Source organism: Falco peregrinus, chromosome 2 (genome assembly GCF_023634155.1).
Source record: "Falco peregrinus isolate bFalPer1 chromosome 2, bFalPer1.pri, whole genome shotgun sequence".
NCBI classification, from domain to species: domain Eukaryota; kingdom Metazoa; phylum Chordata; class Aves; order Falconiformes; family Falconidae; genus Falco; species Falco peregrinus.
Genome location: NC_073722.1, coordinates 12,637,851 through 12,658,504, shown reverse-complemented (window position 1 = coordinate 12,658,504; position 20,654 = coordinate 12,637,851). Strand labels below are relative to the sequence as shown.

General features: G+C 42.2%; 1 protein-coding gene across 1 annotated transcript in view; it reads left to right on the top strand.

Annotated features, from left to right (window-relative positions):
* The window catches only part of RNF150 (ring finger protein 150), a 127,691-nt gene that overhangs the window by 71,231 nt on the left and 35,806 nt on the right, over positions 1-20,654 (top strand). Inside the window, exons 3-5 of the mRNA XM_005235614.4 lie at positions 6,592-6,663; positions 7,082-7,164; positions 15,505-15,601. Of these exons, the coding sequence (XP_005235671.2) occupies positions 6,592-6,663; positions 7,082-7,164; positions 15,505-15,601 (252 nt within the window). The remainder of the gene's footprint in view (positions 1-6,591; positions 6,664-7,081; positions 7,165-15,504; positions 15,602-20,654) is intronic.

Genomic DNA, 20,654 nt, shown 5'->3' with positions numbered 1-20,654 from the left:
GAGATACAAAATGTATGGCGCTGGAGAGAAGTCAACAGCAGTGGAAATGAACGCTAGGTCCTGAGGCCCTCTGGATTTATAAAGCACGGTGCATCTTTATGGTGGTTCAGCAGTGCATAATAATAGCAATGATAATAATAAATTTAATCTTTTTGTGTCTGGATGCAACTATCTCAGCATCAGCAGAACTGTGAAGCTGAGGCTTCTACATTTCATGCTAATGGTACAGTAGAAAATGTTATCAATGTATGAAATCTGAGGCGGTAACCATTTTACTGCAGGGGAAAAAATGCCCTGTAATTCAGAGATGTTTCTGGACCTTTAATAGATTACTGTTGGGGCAGGGGGAGGGTTGCCTTGCTTGCTCTGCAGAAAAAGTAAAACTAAGAGAGTTAATAGTCATCTTGTAGAGAAAAGGTACTGCCACAAACTCTGTATCATATACTTAATGTATAGGGATCCTTCACCCTCCTCCACTGAAATTCAGGCATCCTCTGAGATAGAGAACAGCTGTTCTGTATTTATAGACAGCAAGAATATATTTTCCTTTTAAATATGAAGTTTTGGATAGCAAGAATGAGACGATCCCAGCTGGAATTTGAACATCACTGGCAGCAGATTCGCTGTGACTGTAACGGCTGTGATAATTTTTAAATGCTTTGGCTGCAAAAGCACATGTGTGCTTAATTTATGTATGTGAGTACCGTAAGTGTGCTTTCAATCAAGTAATTATACAGGCAGATTAGCAGTGTAAATAGACATACATAAACATGAAACCCAGAGAATAAGAAGCTCATTCAAGTAATATGCTATAGTTTGGAACTGATAGGTTTATATATTCAAGCAGATTGCCTTTTCAGTATTTTCTTTCTGAAGTCTGCATGAGACTAACATGTGCACAAACAGTTGTCCTGTGCAGAGGTTTGGTTTTAATAACTTATGATTATACTAGTTCTGTTCTTCAGAAGAATAAGAACGCATGCCTCCTAAGCAATTTTTTTTAATTATTTTTTTTTGCCAAAGCTGTAATAATGATATGTGGCAACCTAGAATTTCTTCATGTACTTCATCCAGTTTTGCTTGGTATCTCTAATCCCTTGATTAGCTCTTTTCATATGAAAAATGGTAACAATATACAGACAAAGCTAAACCACTACTGTTAATTAGTTGCTGCTGTTTGGTTTGTTTGTTTTTTTAATTTTGGGTCTGGCTATGGGATATAATAATGTAGATAGTTCAGAAGAGCTCATCTTGCTCTTGCCCTTTCCATGAGGATGACGCTCTGTTCCCCTTAAAGTTATGCTTGGGTTTTTTTCTTAGACATATTTTCGTGTAGCACAAGGATGGGATCACAGAGTTCTGTATTAGTATCTTGGATATTTCGATACATACAAGGAAAACGGTTCCATCTTGCTTTGCTGGAGCAAAATTCTTTTGTCATTGTGCTCAGAACATTTTGCCATTGTAACTTGCATGTGTCTGTGTGAAGGTAGTGTGCTTACTTGTTGGAAAGCCTTGCAAGGGTTTTAAGCACTTTCATTGCTGGCCAGCGTTAGAAAGGATGCTTCCTCCTGTTTGTATTTGATGTACTCAGGCTAAAGCTTATCCAAAGGTTGAAATGTTTGGATAAACAGAGCATCAGATGAAGGGGGAGCCAGCTAGCCTGTTCAGAGGAAGTTGTGCTATCACTTCCTACCCCACAATGCAATAACATCTAACTGTGCACACTGACTGCCCTGTTCTGAAACTGCAAAAAACTGTGACTTCAGTTAAATTGAAAAATAAAACTTAAAAAGCTTAAATTCAGTTTGACATCTAAACGGTTTAAAATCCCACAGTTTTAAAACAAAGGCTTGTGAGGGCCTGTGTTTCCTGTGTCAAATAAGAACCTAGGCCTGCACCCTTGTTAACCTCCATCATGCATGCCCTTCCTAGGTTTGCCTGATACTGGAGTTGCTACTGGGAGCAGCTCAGCCTCCTCTGGATTGGTGGTCTGGGCACTGTGCTGGGGGAATGGGATGGTGTGGCTGACTGCAAAATACAATTGGCAGAAAAAGCCGTTCTCTCCAAGCAGGAGGAGTTACATGAAACACTGTTACATGAAAGTAAGATTGCTGAATATCTGTCCTTGGCCACTCCAAGTCTCCCTAAGTCATCTTCCATTGTGCCTTTTCGAAGCTGATGCATTGCAACTATGTCATCCTTTCATTAAAAACATCATGTGCCTTTTAATCAAGCCTCATAACCACCTTTGCTTCCTTGTCCTCTTTTATAAGGTGACCCTCCTTTCCAGGTCCACTTCCCTCCTTGCACACGCGTAAGTTGCTGATCAAGCAGTAGACCCAAAAGGAACTGATTTATTTCTCCATCAAGAGAGCAACAAATCCAACTAGTGAGAGAGGCAGCTAGAAAGACTGAGGAATCTCCTAGAATTGTTCCCTGTGACTTCCCAGTGAGATGAAACCTGGACATGCAGCATGTACATCTTCAGTCACCACTCTTCCTCACCATGTGAGGAAGGTTCAAAATCTAGGTTCATGTACCAGAAGGAAGACACAGCTCACTCCAGTTAGGTGCCTGATTTTGATGAGTGGAGAACCAGGACTTCAAGGATTCTCGCTGAATGCCCTGGCCCATTCGTCCCAACTTGGCTGGGGATTAGTGCAGTGAAGCACAAAACTGGCTTTCATTATGGGCTTGTGCACCTGCCTCTAGGGTGTCAACTACAAATGTGGTTAGATTTCAATTTTTATGTGAATACATTTGATTTTTTATTGAGTATCTCTAGCACAGGCGATCGTATGGTACGTGTGGAAGTAGAAGATTGGTAGTAGTATTCACATGGATGGTAATCCAAGGCCGCCTTTTTTTCCCACCTGACAAGGTGTCCAGAAAGTAGTTGGTTGCCCCGATGATATATTCTTTTGCTATGAAGAGGATAAATTTGTGTAAGGAAAGCATAGGCATTCTGCTTTCTCAGCAGCTTGTTCTTGGAGCCCTCTTGAAGATGAGAGTTTCTTTGTGAAAGACTGTGGGAATTGTTTGCATCAAGAGACATGAGTCTGCAGAGCTGACTGGAAGCAGTTTGGAATGATATGACAAGTCCTGGAGACAGTTCAGCAAAATGTGACTTGCTGTCTCAGCCCTGTAACAGCCAGGGCACAAGCTTAAAAAAAAGGCAAAACAAAACAACCAAAAAAACCCCAACAACAAAACCAACCCTGTCAGTGCGTCAGATTTCGTATTTCGCCAGTAATAGCAGAGTTCCCTTTTTGTCATCTGTGAGACGTGAAATGGGGTGATGGTGAGGGGATGATGTCTAAAGTGCCAGTCTTGTTGACCTTCTTCCGTCCTGTCATTTCTTCCCATTTTTTTTTTTTTTTTGTGAAGTAGAAGTTTCCTGTAAAGTCATTTTGAATCTGGCTGGGCTCTGTGAGTTTTGCAGGACAGTGAAAGCCAAAGCAGGCAGTGATCACACTGGTGCTGAGGAGGGTGCTGTGTGTCCTGGGTTCGTCTCCAGTGAAGGATCAGCTTTAGTATGTGACTGGCAGCATGTGGAGGGTCAAGCAATTATCTGAGAAGGAAGACTGCTGGCCGTGGCTTTGAATGAGAGTTTTGGGCCATTGGGTAGAGACATCAGTCTTTGAAGCATTCTTGGAAAGGTGCTTCCCGTGATGGAGTCCACAAACTGTATCTGTGGTACAGGAGGTGTGTCTGATGCCTCGTCCTGATGGTGAGCTTCATTCTGCACAAGGCCGTCTCCTCCCTGCAAAGGTGATAGTTTAGTAAGGCCGTTAAGAGAGAAGCACGTACCATAATTTCTCTTCCACAGCATCTGCAGTCATTTATTTCCTCAGGAACAGACTGGTGATGCTTTCCATGCTACTTGCTTTTTCATGAGTATCACACTCTTCGCAAGACCACTGCATCTGATATGCTTAACTCTTTCCAGTCCAGTACTGAATGTTGCAGCCTTCAAACCTAATGAGATTATGGGATTTATGACTGTATATCTCTAAGCCAGACTTTAAACCCTTAAACTACTGTAATGCCTCTTATCTTTTAGGGGAAATAATTGGGTAGTGATAGCATGACTTTTGTTCAAATGGAAGAATCCTTTGAAAATATGACTTTACTCCAAGATACTCTTGTTCTTTGGAAAACTAAATTACTCTCATTCGCATGCAAGTCACGAACTTATCTATTTAAGATAGATAAGAGAAAGCAAACATGAAAACAAGCAGATCAAAGACATATGAGTCTTTAATTTTGTCCTTTCCCCTTGAAAAACGTGCAAAAAAGAACTGAGACATTTCATTAGTTTAAGTAATAATCATGATTAAAAGGAATCACAAGCAATTCCTGTAGCAGGACATAACGGCTCTTGTCATGCTGTATGTTATCAGTCTGTCTTTTGATTTATATTAAAGAAACAAATAGCTGGCAAGAACTGTTCCCAACTCTAGTCGGATACCTTTATTTAAGGGAGACTGAGAAAACATACCACAGAAAAAGGTGTTGTATAACTACCAGATACTCCCTCATGTGTAATAATTAGTTATGCTGGAAAGCTCATATGTAAATCCCATATGATAGCCAAGATCATTTTCACCTCTTTAGCCAGATCTGAAATTGCTCTTCGCTTTCAATATTCCATGCGTTTTGTCAGTCTTCTGTGTCTTTCCAATCCAATAAGCTTACTGTCTAAATTTAATTCAGTGATTTTAATTGAATCTGAAGAACAAAGTGGTAATTTATTAATCGTATCGGTATGGTAATTAGGTCTCAATTTACAAGCTACATCCAGCTTCCTTCCATTTTTGGCTTCATGCTCTCACCCCCTCCAGCTGGAAACCCTTCCCGCTGACAGGCACCTCTGAACTCCAGCACGGGCAGTGTTCCCAGCCCAAAAAGTTGAATGTCTTCTGAGTCACCGAAACTCCTCAGTCTCCCTCCTATCTAACAACACATGGCTGGACACACGGATGGGGAGGGGAGGTGAAGAGAAGAGTTTCAGTCATTTATTGGTGGCAAATTGGGTTGAATTGTTGTAAAACTGACAAAAAGACATTGGAGTAGGTGTGGCTATGTGAAACTGTACAAGAAAGGCGTAAAAAAATTGGGGAGCACCCAGAAGAGGGTCACCAGTGTGGTCTGGGGACAGGAGCGCACATCTGAGGAGAGGCGGCAGAAGCTTGGCTTGCTGTGTGGGAGGGGAGCAGGGGAGGATGCACTGCCTGCAGTCTTCAGCTGCGTGAGGGGTGGTTGAAGAGGAGGCAGTCAGACTTTTCTCAGAGGTACACAGGGTAATGGTCACAGATTACAACAAGGGAAATTCCATTTCTATGTTTTAAAAAAAAAAAAAAAAAGGAAAGAAAAAAAAAAAGACTGTGAGAGTGCTTAAGCACTGGAACAAATTATCCACAGAGGTTGTGAAATCTCCTTTCCTGGAGATATTCAATACTTGACTGGACGCAGCTCTGACTTTGAAGTTGACCCAGCCTTGAGCAGGGGGGTGGGAATACATGACCTCTCAAAGACCTTCCCAGCCTGTGAGTCTCTGTCTCCAGGTCACCTCACTGTTGGGTTAGCACGAGTGAGCAGCCAAGTCCTTGGAGCACTGATAGAAGCTCAATAGCTCAGGGTGCAGAGGTAGCTCCGCTGAGCAGTGATTGCATGAGCTGCCCCATAATGTTCTCAGCCCCTTGCAAGAGGCGGGCATCTCAGTCTTCAGCATTTGAGAACAGGGTGTTTTTCATCAGGCTGTCGTTACATACTTTAATCCTGAGTGGCTGTGACCCTGCCAACACAGTAACAATGTTTTGGAAATACGGGAGGTCAGAAACATCATGTAGTAAGCAATTCGTGGTCCGCTGGAAGGAAAGATAGAAAGGCAAAGAACAAGTGAATGGTTGTGTATGGATAGGATGTTACTGCAGGACTTTATAGTGCTTTACCTGTAAGAAACTGGAGATGCTTTCACCTTACTTTTATACCTTGCGTTGCTTCTATAAAGTAGGCAACTGTGTATTGCAGGAAGAGAGAACAACAGCAGAGATGTTTATAGATGTATTTTGTGGGTAACAAATTAACAGCGCACTTTCAGCACTTGCATCTTGCTGAAGATCATGAACTAGTTCTGGAACAACAAAGACTTTCTGAATCTTAAGTGCAGTGTTCACTCTGCTTACTAGCCCAGGCCTCATTTAATAATGTATTTTTCACAACTGCCATTAGAAAAAGAGAGGGAAGAAGCAGTATACCCAAATAGTGGACTTCTTACGTACGTTGCTACACACTGGCGTAGTAAAAGGGCTGCAGTGTAGCATCGTGATGGGCTCACGTGCAGTCTCCACTGGAACCCCATTAGAGTAGCTTTGCCTCATCAGCCGTGGGTTGCCAGTGAGCCTAGAATACCTACTGTGCCCTTATTGTGAACAACAGTATGACTGACCTCATCTGTTTATATTTATACAGCACGGTCCTATTTCATGTACAGTCACTTCAGATTATTAAGAAGCCTAGGGAGAAAAGGTGATGATTTCTGCATGAAGAGACACTCTTTGCTTAAGAGCAAATTTTCTATTACAGCGCCGGCTTGGAGATGCTGCAAAGAAAGCAATCAGCAAGCTGCAAGTCAGAACAATCAGGAAAGGTGATAAGGTAATTTTTCAAATTGCTCATTACCAAATGAAACTCTGTGCTGAGGATTCATTCAGACCACCAGGATAATGAGGCAGAACAGAAATGGCAATTGCTTATTTAGCTACTATGCATCCTTCAGGTGGGGGAAGAATGCTGGTAAGCAATTTACAGATGGAGTGGAGTAGAGAGAGAAGGTGATTGTGTGAAGGTGCAGAAAATCCTGGAGGTTAAAACATGCTACCTAAATCTGCATGCTTCCCAGGGCAAGTTTCCAACTGGAAACATGTTGGAAAATCTGACTTGCTTGTCTTGAAATGCATTATTGAATTTGCATCATGCATCAGTGACTGTTTTCCTTTGTCACACAGGCTCTTGTATGAAGAGATTAGCTGACAAAATCAAAAGATGAAAATGATGAATGTTCTCTTTGTTGTAGGAAACTGAGCCAGACTTTGATAACTGTGCTGTTTGTATTGAAGGCTACAAGCCCAATGATGTTGTCAGAATTTTGCCTTGCAGGTAAGTTGAAGGTTGAAAGTGCTTTAGCTCTCATAGTCTCACTACTTTAAGATAGGCTCTGTTCTCACAGTATCATGCTGATGAGATTACCCGAGAGCTTGGGGAGGGAAGGGTGAGTTTATCATTTTGATTTATTCAAAATCTGTTGGTAAAGATATCTGAAGTGCCTCATATTCAACTTGAAGTGTAAGGAATATTAATGGTGGTGAGAACCTGAGTTTAGCATGATAGTCAGAAATTTTGTCTGATCTGGACCTACTACGAAGTCTTCAGTAGGATTTTTAAACTAAAGGTTTTCATTCCTCTATTTACCTCCCAGGTTTTGTATCAGTCCAGAATAAGTGCCTTAGAAGAATTTGCCCCTGACTTCAAGGTGAGCCCTGAGCCGAGCAGCCAGGGGCAGAGCAGGCTCCAGCTCCCCATGGAGCTACTTCTTTTGCTGTCCTGGGCTGTGTCCAGGTGCTGAGAAAGGGATGACTTCTATTTAAAAAAAAAACAAACAAACAAACAAAAAGAAAAACCAAAACAAAACAACCCAGCCATAAAAAGAGATATGCTGAGTAGAACAGTAAAGGAAAAAGGGAATGTGACAAAGAATGGGGTATCTATTGCTGCCATGAAAATATTTTCAGGCAGGTGGGATGTGGAGGTGACAAGAGGAGCTTTTGGGTTTGTTTTTTCTCTTTTCTTCCCCTCATGTGAAGGTGCCCGGTGCAGCACATACACTCGCAGTGATGTGACACAGGAGCACAGCCTCTTGCTGCCCATAACAGTGGTATTCATCTCTCTGTGCCATTGTATTGTCATCTGTGAAGTGTTAGCAAATGAAGGATTTCTCTAAGGAAATCAACTTCTTAGGAATTTTCCTAGGAACACTGGTTCCCCTAGGAGAGCAAGACCAAGTGTTTGATTTCCATAGAAATAGGGATCTCAAGTGCTATACATACAGAGCAGAGATTATGGTTTGTTTAATAGAGTGTCTTTCTTCTCCTGCAGACATGTTCACTGGCTTGAGAAACTGAAATGCTTGTTTCTTTTCCTGCTCTGTTGTTCCCTAGTAGATACTTGAATGCTACAGGCTGTCCATTTTGGTTTGTTCATGTGACTCGTTAAATCTGTTTACTGCCATCACTAAATGGCAAACAAAAAGCAACAGATTAATCATAAATGTGACCTACTGTAAATCCCCCACAATGACAAATCACATGTGAACTCGTTTTTCTGCAGACAGACACAAATGCATCACTTCATGAAGCAGAAATACAGAGAAATGAGAAATTACCAGAAAATACGGACCTTGGTTTGACATTAAGCCTTTTTTCATAGAAGCATAATAAAACTTGGAAATTCTGCATGATAGAGACAGGCAGTTTTTGGAGGTAGTTACACAAAAGCAAAAAACATGTCGAAGCTCTAGCTTTCACTTGTGTCTCGCCTCATAATTCAGTGAGGCTCCAGTCAGACACTGTCATCCACAGCGTTGAGTCAAGCAGAGTGAATAGGAAGCACATAGTTAACAGGTGATGTTCAGTTCTTGGCTGACTTAAAAGGTCACCTAGAAAATGACTCATGCTAGAAGGGTAGCAGCAGCAGAACTGTCTTGTAAAATACTCACAGTTAGTTTGAGCCTCAGCAATTTTGAATTATAAAGACTCAAGAGATCTTTCCCAAGCAGCTACTTCACAAACCCTGGCTGTCCTGATACACAAATTGTGAGGGCAGTATTTTACTCATTCACATGGGTTTGGACTTCCAAAACAGGAAATGGCAGTCATGATTCTTTCTGCTGTTGTCAGTCTCATCTCCTCATGGAAGGAAAAAAAAAAAAAAAAGAAAACAAGAAAGGAATTAATTTCTGTCTCTGTTAAGTGAGTAGGAGAGTGTTATATCTTGATAACGACCCACAGACTCTGTAGGTTTCTTCCTCCAGCATCCTCAGTTAAACTCTGTGTAGTTTTTTATGGGAACCTCATTAGACTGCTGTTTAATAAGAGGCTGGCATTTCACCAAGCCTTACAGAAGCCAGCACCATATGACACCAGTGCTGGCTGACCTTAGTGTTTCTATCCAGGAGGTGCTCAACATGTAGAACTTTTTATCTGCAAAGCCAAGTATGCCCCAAGAGCTGCACATGAAAGATGCTGCTTTGTACTGTAGGCAGTACTGGGAAAACCCCTGCTAGCAGGCACACTCTGTATAAAGCCCTATACATCTTGAGATTTCTTTTTAAGGCTGGTGGAGCCTGAGTCTCCTAAGAAACTGGTACCAGAAGTCCACCGGCCAATACTGCAATGGATGAGCTCTGAAGTCATACAGATGCATGTTTACTAGGATTTATGCCATTTCCCCGAATGCCCTCTCTCTTCTGCTGGCAGAGAGCCGGCACTGGGATAGCCTGTCGTTATGTATCCCACTCTGGAGAGCTAGGAGGAGGAGTCCAGTTAACTTGTGCTGCTTCTTCTCTGTCCTCTTTAGCCAGCTCCCACAACTGACTGCATTAATAAACTTCACTCTACAGAATGTATTAAATAAATAAGGACTGACACTTGATTAAAAAAAGGGTTGGCTTGCAGCTGTTTTTACGTTTGACGGTAGCAAGCACCACTGAAGTTATCTTTGAGGGCACTGACACAACATCAATTGTAACCAAGTTCATTGTTCCCAGAGTGACATCTCTTGTCATAGCCCTAGTTCCTTCTGCTTGTCCTCCATCTCTAGCTTCAAAACAATTTTCTTTTCTGCTCTGGCTTTGGAGAAGTTATAGGTGCTGCTGCTCCCAGTGTGTGCCTTTTACTAAACTTTCACTAACTTTACTAAACCTCTACACAGAGGCAAGACAATTCTTTCAACCTCATCTCTACAGAGTTCTTCATAAGCTCTTTTTTTGGTTGCTTCATTTCTGACGCCAATAAACGTGCTTTCTGACCCAGTTTTAGCTCATTCCCTTTCCCTGAACATTCACTCCGTGAACAACTATGATTTCAAAGAATGCTTCATTCCTCCTCATTCCTCCTTTCTCTTTTGATTAGCTTCCTGTGAAAATTATGTCATCACACACATTCTTCCCTTTGATTCCTTCCTCCCACTTATCCTCACATCATCATCTTTTGTCCTTCTTTCTTCCTCAACAATAAACAAATAGTACCGTACATGCACCCCCAAAAGCTCGAATCTTCTCATTAGATACTATGGTGCTGCTCAGTCTCTCACCAAAACCCTTCTTTGCTTCAGCTCTATGTCTGATCCAGGCAACTGATGCTTTTACTCAGGGTCCCTAGGGATGCATGTCTCTGCTTTTCCTTCGTTTTTTCTTAGCTTGCATTTTAGTACTGAGAAAAATTACATGGCTGCTAGGTTTCTTTGCATGCAGTTTGGAAAGGTGGGACTAGGAGTAGAAGGTGGAAGGAGAATAGATTCCCTTAATCTTGAAAAAAAAGCTTCTCAAAATTGTTGGCAAGCTGAAAGCTTTACAGTAGTTTTACAACAAATTATTATAATAATTGTGGGCTGAGCCTGAAATGAATTATTTTTTTCACCTTGTATGATTAAAATTGGAGCCTTAAAGAAAATTTAAATACATTTCAAACAAAAGTAATTTCCAGTTAAAACGTATGAAGTGCTATTTAAATAATAGTAAATGAAGTGCTCTGGGATTTTGAGGTTCTTTTTCTTTCTCTGTGCTCTGTGAGCTTTATGCAGCCACGTGCAGAGTCACAGAAGAGTGCGGGAGAGATCCCAGGAGGCCACCACCTCTGGAACAGCACGGGGGTACTGGCTGTGCACGTGTCATTCTTGGGAGTTTTTTCCAACACTCTCTTCAGTCTCCTGGGATGAAGTCTCTGCAAAGTCCCATGATAATTTATTGCGATGCTTCATTACCCTGACTGTGGTGAAGCTTTTCCTGTTGTGTAACCTGGATCTCACTTGCTGCAGTTTAAATTCATCATTGTGTCTCCTGTCCCTAGGAGAGGTGAAGAACAGTTGTTTCCTTTCTCCTTACGGAAGCCTTTGTTTTGTATGAGGATTGTTATGACATCTCTCCTCTCGTCTTCCTCTCTCTTAACTAATAAATTACAGTTCTTTTGAGAAACTTTTCAATCCATCCAAATCAATGTAGTTTTGCAATGCATGTGGTTGCACACAACAGAAAAAAAACTTTTTTTTTTCCTAGCTCTGACTTAGATTGTCAAAGCCACGTCCTGAGCCTGCACTTGAAATATTTCTTTTACTGTCTCCTTGTATGTGTCATTACCTCTGACCACTCCTTCCTCTTAAAACTTGCATCAGTCAGAACTGCAGAGGGAGAGGGATTTTTGTTGCAGTTATCTTTTTGCATATTTGTGTTACCATGTGACAGTGAAATGTGGCAGTTACTCCCTGATTTTACTTTGTGATGATGCTTATTTTGCCTGAATTTGGATGACAAACTTATCATGACATCAAACAATTGACAGTTCATTGAAAGCCTTAAGCACATACATAATGCTATAGCTAATAACGAATAAAATAAACTTTCAAATCCAAATTGCAAAGCCTGCCACCTCACTTTTCTGCACAAATGTTTACATGTTCAAAAATAGATATTATGAGTACTCTAACTGTACAAGGTGGTTCAAAAATTTAAAAACACAAGTCTTTATCTGATTTTCAATAACATTCCATTTTTCTGTAGATTTCTGTCAAATAATCAAGTTCCTTCTGTTGTACACATCAAATCTGAAATTAATAGAGCCGTAATACACTGTGCTAATTTAGTATTGGGAAGTGCAAAGTGACGTGATCTGTCATGTATTTAAATTACTCAGCATTGGTAGAATTAATTTTAGAATGTTGTTGTTTGAAGCCAACTTTAGGAACACTAAAGTTCAGTTTTTGAAGTCTTAAAGGCATGAAAGTTTCAAGCTTTTGGTGACCAACAAATATTATGAAATGCTGTAATATGAACCACAGCTTGACTGAGGCTTGTAAAGTTTGAACTTGAAAACAAAAGGGGACTTTCTAGTCTGTGGTGAAATGGCTTGGTAGAAATTACATATTTTTCATACAAAACAGATTTTTGAAAATCTGTTTTTTTTCAACAGAATAGAATAAATATTTCAGATTTTGTAAATGTACTGATTGTTTTGGCACAAATATACTTCAGATGTTTGCCCTTAAGCATATTTGTTTATGAATCTGGGTATAGACTTAAAGAAAACCAATCACTATCAAGATCTTCATTGTTATTTCAAATAGCTGAAAAGCAAGACACTGACTTTCAATACCTCCATGAATTAACACACCCAAGGAATTAATTCTGTTGGTTAGACTTCTGAATGTAAAATTACACATGCGTGTTGACTGTATCTTTATGCTTTCACCTGTTCAGAATGCTTGCCTGATGATGTGCCGAGTATGTCCCTCCTGAGGTAAAAGGAAGGACGAATTGTGCAGGACAGAGAATGAAATTTGATGCATTGTGGTTTTATCCAGTAAGGCAAGTCTTGTTTGGAAGGAGGGTTGTGAGCTTTAGTAGCTTTCATAAAGCGCTGGTTTAAACTTCAAGTGTCACGGTACTTCGTTTGCATTAATCATATTGACATACAGGATCAGATGAGGTCTGACAAAGTCTGGTATTGCAGCCAACTGATATAATTAGACCAGGTTGAACTTCCAAGAACAGATTTGCCCTTTCCCATAGTTTTGTGAAGTCAGACCAAGTACAGGAATGCAATAATTTGCCACATACCTTTGTCTCACAAAGAACCCTTTTTTCCCAGAACTAGTGAGAAGGAGCATCATAGTGAAAAGAAAAAGATTCTGAGATGTCACACAGTTTTGGCTTTGAAATTCTAGTGTTATTTAGGACTCAAGCCAGCCAGTAAGCCAACCAGCGAGCATGTGGGCCAGTATCATGTTAATAAGAGCCAGGGTTGCAAATAAATATTGGTGAAAGTGCACCTCAGTATCTTCCATCAAGTTGAAAGGCTGTGTGTATCTTGTTCTGTGGAGAGACGGTGACACGATACAGAGGCCAGACCATTCAACTGAGTACGTACCACTTAAATATTTAAAATTGTTTTGGTGCATTAAGTGATTCTGGCTTTCTCAGAGATTGCATTTCCTTGTGGAGGCTGGTATATGGCCTGCTCCAGGCGAAGTCTTAGAACTGTAGAATCATTTAGGTTGGAAAAGACCTTTTAAGATCATAGAGTCCAACCCAACGCTGCCAAGTCCATCACTAAACCATGTCCTGAATTGCCACATCTTTTAAACACCTGCAGGGATGCTGACTCAGCCACCTCCCTGGGCAGCCTGTGCCAATGCTTGACCACCCTTTCAGCCAAAAAATTTTTCCTAACATCCAATCTAAACCTCCTCTGGCATAACTTGAGGCCATCTCCTCTCCTCCTGTTGCTTGTTATCTGGGAGAAGAGACTGACACCCACCCGCCTACAGCCTCCTGTCAGGCAGTCGCAGAGAGCGATAAGCCCCCCCAGGCTCCTTTTCTCCAGGCTAAACACCCCGGCTCCCTCAGCCGCCCCTCACAACACTTGTGCCCCAGCCCCTTCCCCAGCCCCGCTGCCCGTCTCTGGACACGCTCCAGCCCCTCAGTGTCCCTCCTGCAGCGAGGGGCCCAAACCTGAACACAGGATTCCAGGGGCGGCCTCACCAGTGCCCCGTGCAGGGGGACGGTCACTGCCCTGGTCCCGCTGGCCACACTGCTTCTGACACAAGCCAGGACGTTGTTGGCCTCCTTGGCCACCTGGGCACTGTGCTGGCTCATGTTCAGCCGGCTGTTGACCAGCACCCCAGGGCCTTTTCTTCCAGGCAACTTTCCAGCCACTCTTCCCCAGCCTGTAACCTTGCATGGGGTTGTTAGACCCACGTGCAGGACCCCACACTGAGTCTTGCTGAACCTCATGCAGTTGGCCTTGGGCAGCTGTTCACCTGCAGGTACCTGGTGGGTTTGTGTGGCTGTACTGTACCAGTGATGCACATGGGGCAGTGGCAGCACAAGGAAACACAGGCTTGGCACTGCTCAAATGTAAAAGTTCAAGCAGACTGAAACGTGACTTTCAGGCTCTGCCGAATGAAATGTGGGACATCTGTTGCAAGCCTTAGAAAGGAAACGTAGAGCTGGTCTTTATGATGCTTCAAAACAGGCAAATTAGTCTTAGTTTACACCTTTTGGAACAAGACTATGTGTATCAAGCTTCATATTTCAGAATAAAGTAGCCTCTCAATTTTACTGAAGTTATTAAGTTATATTAGGCAGTTGGACTACTGTCCTTTCCAACTGGAAGTTCTGTTCAATTAACTGATTAAAAGATATTTTTAGGAAGGCAAGTCAATTTGGAGTTTCCTACATGCCAGTGTAATTCCTGGGGCTGCGTGCATGGTAGAAAACTTTCCTCCTCTTCTTCAGGGGGATTCAGACTGAACAAACTTCACTGCTTTGGGTTGAGCCACAACTTGTCTACCTGGCCTGCTCAACAGCATTTCTTATATACCGAGTCCCACGTTCCAGCATCCTATAACATTTGTTCTCTACAACTACAGCATAACAGAACATGCTTACAAGAGAAAACGCAGTCTGTCAGTCAGGTACACGTACTCAAATATCTCTATATTAAATCTCAGTTTGTGTCAGGCAAAGCTAGACAAGAAGCCTTCAGTTCCTCCACCTGGACAGTAAGTGGTCCCCGGCAGCCACAGAACTCGGGTAGTGGCTTAGTGGTCACTTCAGACTGAGCACAGGGTTAGCAACAATCCCTTCAGGGCCGGAATTGTTAAGGCGCTTGCTCTGATGGGCAACTTCTAAAGAGCAGAGGAGTCAGGGAGAATGTTTTAAAAAGCATCGTCCTGTTTTTTCCATGTATATGAAAAACAGCAGGTGTTGAATTCACTTTATTTCCTTATGCCTGCAACCTAAAAAATACCAGAGCCCTGATGGCTTCACACTTAAAATATGTGTAATTAGGTTTGTCTGTAGAACCATCAAGAAATACTAATATGATTTTTACCTTTACCAGCAAGCAGGTTTTGTTTACTGACAGCCTTTAATATTTAAAGAATAGGGGTTTGCTGATGCATTTTGTGTATTTTTCCTAGTTCTCTAATTACATACATGTCTTCTTTTCCAAACCCAGTTGAGAAACACTGCACATGTGCTTGAGATGCTGCAGAAATAATTTTAGTCTTTGTTGCAAGGGATATAGTTTTACAGTCCTTGCAGAGGTCGCAAACCACACAATTTGAAATACTCTTACTTTACTGAATTCAGAAGAAGCATCTGGTACTACGTGGTAAATTGTGCTGTGGTGGATTTGAATTGAAATATCCTGGTTTTCATTGCAGGCATCTTTTCCACAAGTCCTGTGTAGACCCCTGGCTGCTAGACCATCGTACCTGTCCGATGTGTAAAATGAATATTCTAAAAGCTCTAGGGATCCCGGTAAGCACATCGCAGAGCAGCTGGTCGGGGCAGAAGGGAAACACCAGCTACTCGGGTATATCCCTAGCCCTTTGCCTGTCTGTTCCCATCCTACTCTTCTTGCCGTGTTACTGATGTATTAACTGATTTATTAAGGGGAATACAAGCTGAAATGTCTAACTGCCTCTCTCCTGCACCCCACTTTTATTAGCAAGGAAGAGTGGGGGGGTGGTGTTGGTTGGGTGTTGGGATTTGTGTGTCTGTGGTTGCCTGCTTTGTAAAGCAGAGGATTGTTTACTAGTGTTTTGGTGGATTTATAGATTCTTTCATATAGCTGCTGTTTGGGTTTTAAATCAGGAATGGATTTATTTTTTTAATCAAGCTCTCAGTTCAGATCTCAAAGCAGAAGGTCTGCAAATAAAATTTTCCCTGCTATACTAGTCGAGGACAACTGACTGCTCATTCTGGGGAACCAAATCTTCTTTTCTGTCAGATTTCTCTTAAAGTCGATCTGTAGCTAGCTTTGTCCTCCCAATTCCAATTAGGGAGCATTTCTCCCAGTATCTAAGCATGTGGCAGACCACATGACATACAAGAAATTGTTGAGCCCTTTGTTATTTGGAAGGTTCAGATAGTTAGAAGCTGCCAAAGCAATTGATCTTTTTAGGCTGCATGTTTACATTCAGATAGTGCATGTCCTGTCTGCCACACAGCTTCCTAAGGGCAGCTATCACAGAGATCAGGGGCTTCACCAGGAAGAAGAGAGTCATTTTCTCACACTCAGCAAGGCTGGCCATGTGATAGTGAAGTTCCATACTGAAATGCCACCAGTTGATGCATTAACAGGTGCTGTAGATACCCTGCCGTTACACATGGTGACATGCCAGCTCATGTATGAAAGAGCTACTACATAAAGTAAAATACCTCATGAACATATTAGGGGAGCTGATGCAGCCATTCCCCAGAAGTTCATTTTCATGGAGACTAGGAAGCCAAGCAGGCTGCTGCAGGAGAGGTTCCACAGCAAGCAATGAAGTATGTTTTTACTGAAGTAGGCAGATATTGTAATCAACCTAATATAATCCAAGCTAAAAACATGCAATGGGGAAGATGTAGAGCATTGTAGTTAGGGTAACATGTCATTATAGTTGGGCTATTTTTCTGCTGAGCATGTATATTATCTTTAAAATATTAAAAGATTTTACAGCTGTTATATCGGTATTTGAGATGTCAGGAAAGGCCGGACTGAAGGCTGGCTTTGCCATTCAGCATCTCTGTGCCTAGGCTTAAATACAGAAATTTTCCCCCAGGTTCCATGTCTCAGTTCGCAGGCCTGCCAGTGAGCAGTTACCCGGGATTTTCACACCTCTTCTCTCTACCTGGTGTATTGTTCCATGGCTTTCTTCTGCACCATGCAGGACCACACGATTTCTGCTCTCACACTGGTCCATTCACATTTTTCCCCGAGCGTTTCATTAACATGCTCTTCGTCCAGCTTCAGTATCAGGGGATATAAACAAATCAGACCCCCACTTTCTGGAGGCTTGCAGTGACATATTAAGGTCTTTCCAGAAAGTGTAGTAATGTTAATATTTAAATCCAATATACTGCTCTCAGTGACTTCACTGACAGCTGCTGAAGGCGCAGAGTGTCCGCAGGCCGTCTGAGGTTGGGTACATCGAGGGGAAGGGAAAACATGCTCAGAGGCCAGGTGTAAAGGTTTTGGTTCACACGACTGGCTTTCACTACACAGGAACAGCTCTGTAGTAGCAGGTGTAGAACCTAAGTGCCAGGAATAATTAAAAGCACCACGCAGTTTCCTCAGCCATCGTTTCTCTTCTCACAGCTCCCTGTCTTGTTCTCTCTGTACCGCACAGCAGAAGGGGGATCCATCCTGCTCCCCTCACTGAGAGCTCCCCACATGGAGCTTCTGTGGAAATAATTGTACGGATCACGTAATGAAACATACTGCTACAACCAGCACAAACAGCAGGGTCAAATTAAGATTTCAGAACGAACATTAGCGCTAGTCTGTCTTAACTGTAAAAATCAAGTGCTTGGATGTTAACATTTCACTAGCAAAGTTTGTTTAGAGGATTTTATTTTATGAATTTCTGTAAAAATTTCCCTGGGTTGTTGTAAGACAGCAAACTGAAAACAGCCTGCTCCATCATTTGGAGAAAGCATACTGGCTGCCACTGGCATGGATCATCAGTTAGGTTCATGAAGGGAGAGCTGTGTGCTAGACTCAAGGTGACTTACAGCAGGAGCTGTTGTCCGTGGGACTGGGATCAGACGGTAGCCTTCATGTCAGGGGTTTCCTCTGGCTGACAGCGAAGGACGTGGGAGTCTAAGAGAACCTGGTAGCTTGAGGGTTAAAAATTCCTATCCTGCTATCAGTTGCTCCTCTTCCCCTGTTTTCCCTGCCTTCTCTCTAAAATATGCCTCAGTTCCTGCTTCTCCCTCTCCTACCTCCTGCCCTTTCCTGCTTTTCTCCTCTGTATAACCTCCTCTGCCCAACCTTGATCCTTTTGAACTCCTGCCCTGGTGCCACTGTGCTCACACTCCTTGCTCAGCTTGCAGGACCTGTTCTCCTCCTGAGAGGAAATTCCTCGCCCTTCTTATCACCTGGTATTAGCTGAGGGCAGCCCAGGGTGGGCATCGGTCCTGTGGGTGCCTTCTGGTGCCACCGTGAGCGTGCAGGCACCATGCAAAGCTTTTCTTTGGGGAGTATAGCTGTCGGTCCCGAGTAAGCCACCAGTCTCCATCAGCACACATGAACTGATATTTTCAGAGGCTCATAACTTAGCCAGATGTCAGTAGGCTGTTGTGGGAAAAGACATTTCCCTGGAAGAAGCTGTAAAGCTCTAGGGCTTCTCAGTGAGAGGTGGCAAACATTTCTGTAGAGTGGATAAAGCAAAATGCCATTCCCTAACCACATTCCTGAGTCTTGCCTAGTTGAAATTTCCACATACAGAAAAGCAGCCTTAGGCAGGCAGCATCTCTGATGGGAGAGTTGAGAACAAATTTGCCAAAGTCCTTTTGCAGGCTGTTACAATGGGAGGAATGAGGAAATCTTACCATAGGCAGGGCTAATGCGTTGTTTTTTTTCCTGCCAGCTGCATGTTTGTCCTATGGTTGTTATTAAAGAGCTGGCTTGCATGACTGTGGATATATTGTGCTTCATTTTCCAGGAAATGATTGGTGAAACCCAAATACCTAAATCTTTCAATTCGGTTCACCTCTAAACTCTCCATTGACTTTGTAACAGAGACTTCAAATATTGTCTGCTCTAAAAGCAGATTTCCCGGGCTGCCGTGAGGCACCAAACTGACCGTACTCATTTTCAGGGCAGCTGAGCACCTTGGCATCTGCTTTTCACGGTGACACTCTGCAGCTCCAGAAGATTACTAACTGTCAGCAGACAGTTGGTGTAACCTTTTCCGCTGTCTCTTTGCTGGTGAATCCAGCTCAGACTTACCTCTTTCGGCTGTAAGATTTGAAATGAGTTAAGTGTCTTTCAGAGAGCTACGTTGCTGTTGGGATGATCATATCACATAAAATAGTTTCCCTCTGCTTCTCCCCCTTCTCTGCAAATATCTGCTGGATGTGCAGACAGCTGCATTTTTGGCAACAGATTGGATGACTTCAAGCTATTCACTAAGAGCCTTAGCCAAGCCCTCAGAAGTCAATACAAAGCATTCCCTTGACTTTAGTGGAATTGTGCCCTCAGAGCACTTACATGCAGGGAATGAGTGAAACCAGTATAATTAAACTTAGAAAATGTATCTGGGTCACTCTGACAGCAAAAACCATAATGTATCTTTTTTCGATCAGTATTTCATATCGTTAGCTGTATACTATGCTTAGTTTGGGGTATTTTTTCCAACTAAAATGATTCAGGAGTAAAGGGATTAATTATATCAGGCAATGCTATTTTTGCATTCTTAATGTTTGGTTTGGCTTTCAATTATAATCCCCCATTTTTAAAGGTTTAAAAGTTAGTGATAAAACCCCATTCTAGGAATAACTGGATTCAGAGCAAAGAGCAGACAATTGATCCCGTGAAAAATTTTTGAAATAGTTTTTCGTAGAGTAGAAAAGAAAACAGGCCTTTTTTTCCTTTAAGGTACGCTGCCATCAAAGCCAAATTTAAGTTAAAAATGAAATTCTGAAAGCATTTGTTACAGCAGCTATGAGCAAAGGAAAGACTGATAGGTCTAAGGAATAATTTTGGATCCAAGTCCTACAGATAAGTGATCCAGGTCCTACAGAAAAGTGATTGGTATTTCACTTTGAAAAATACAGTTTCAATGGGTTTCATTAAAACCTGGTATAGCTGAATGTGCCTTTATCCCAGTTCTGAGGAGCTCTTGCTGCTTGTGGATTAGACTGGAGCCAGACAATGACAATTCTGATTTTTATCCCAAACTTCAGTTTGTGGATACAAGTCACCTGAGGACTGTTTAAAATGCCTGCCTTTTTCATTAGGAACATTTGTGAAAAAATATTTATGAGGTGGCAACAATCACACAGGGACTGTAGGAGAAAACAGAAAACATGTGAAGTTCCCGGTTCTGCAGAAAATGTAAGCATATGGTAACTCTCTATGCCTGAGCTGAAAGGGATTACTCTTGTGCTTAAAGCTAAGCCTCTCTTTTACTCTTTGCTGTATCATATTTTGCTTAGTTTCTGGGTGCCTGCTGTTGGACAGAGGCAGGTAGTGAGGTTTTCAAAAATGCCTTAGCAAGTGAGACAATTAAGCATAGCAAAAATCAGATCCACAGAACAGAGTACGTCTCTTCTGACTTTAGCCATCCAGACGTTGGATTTCCAGTCTAGCAGTTTAAGCCCCGTCTCCACTTAGTGCTGCGCAGTGGGAAGGCAGAGGGGGCAATTCATACCACTTACCTTAGGGTGGGATGAATCACAGAGCTAAATTGTCTCAAACCGTTCAAGTTAGAGGAAACCCTAAGTGACTGAACCAGATCAGCTATCTGACTCCTGGAGAATAAAGATAAATGGGAACAACTTAACTGTACATTTCCTAACTTAACAAGTTATCTGTGTAATG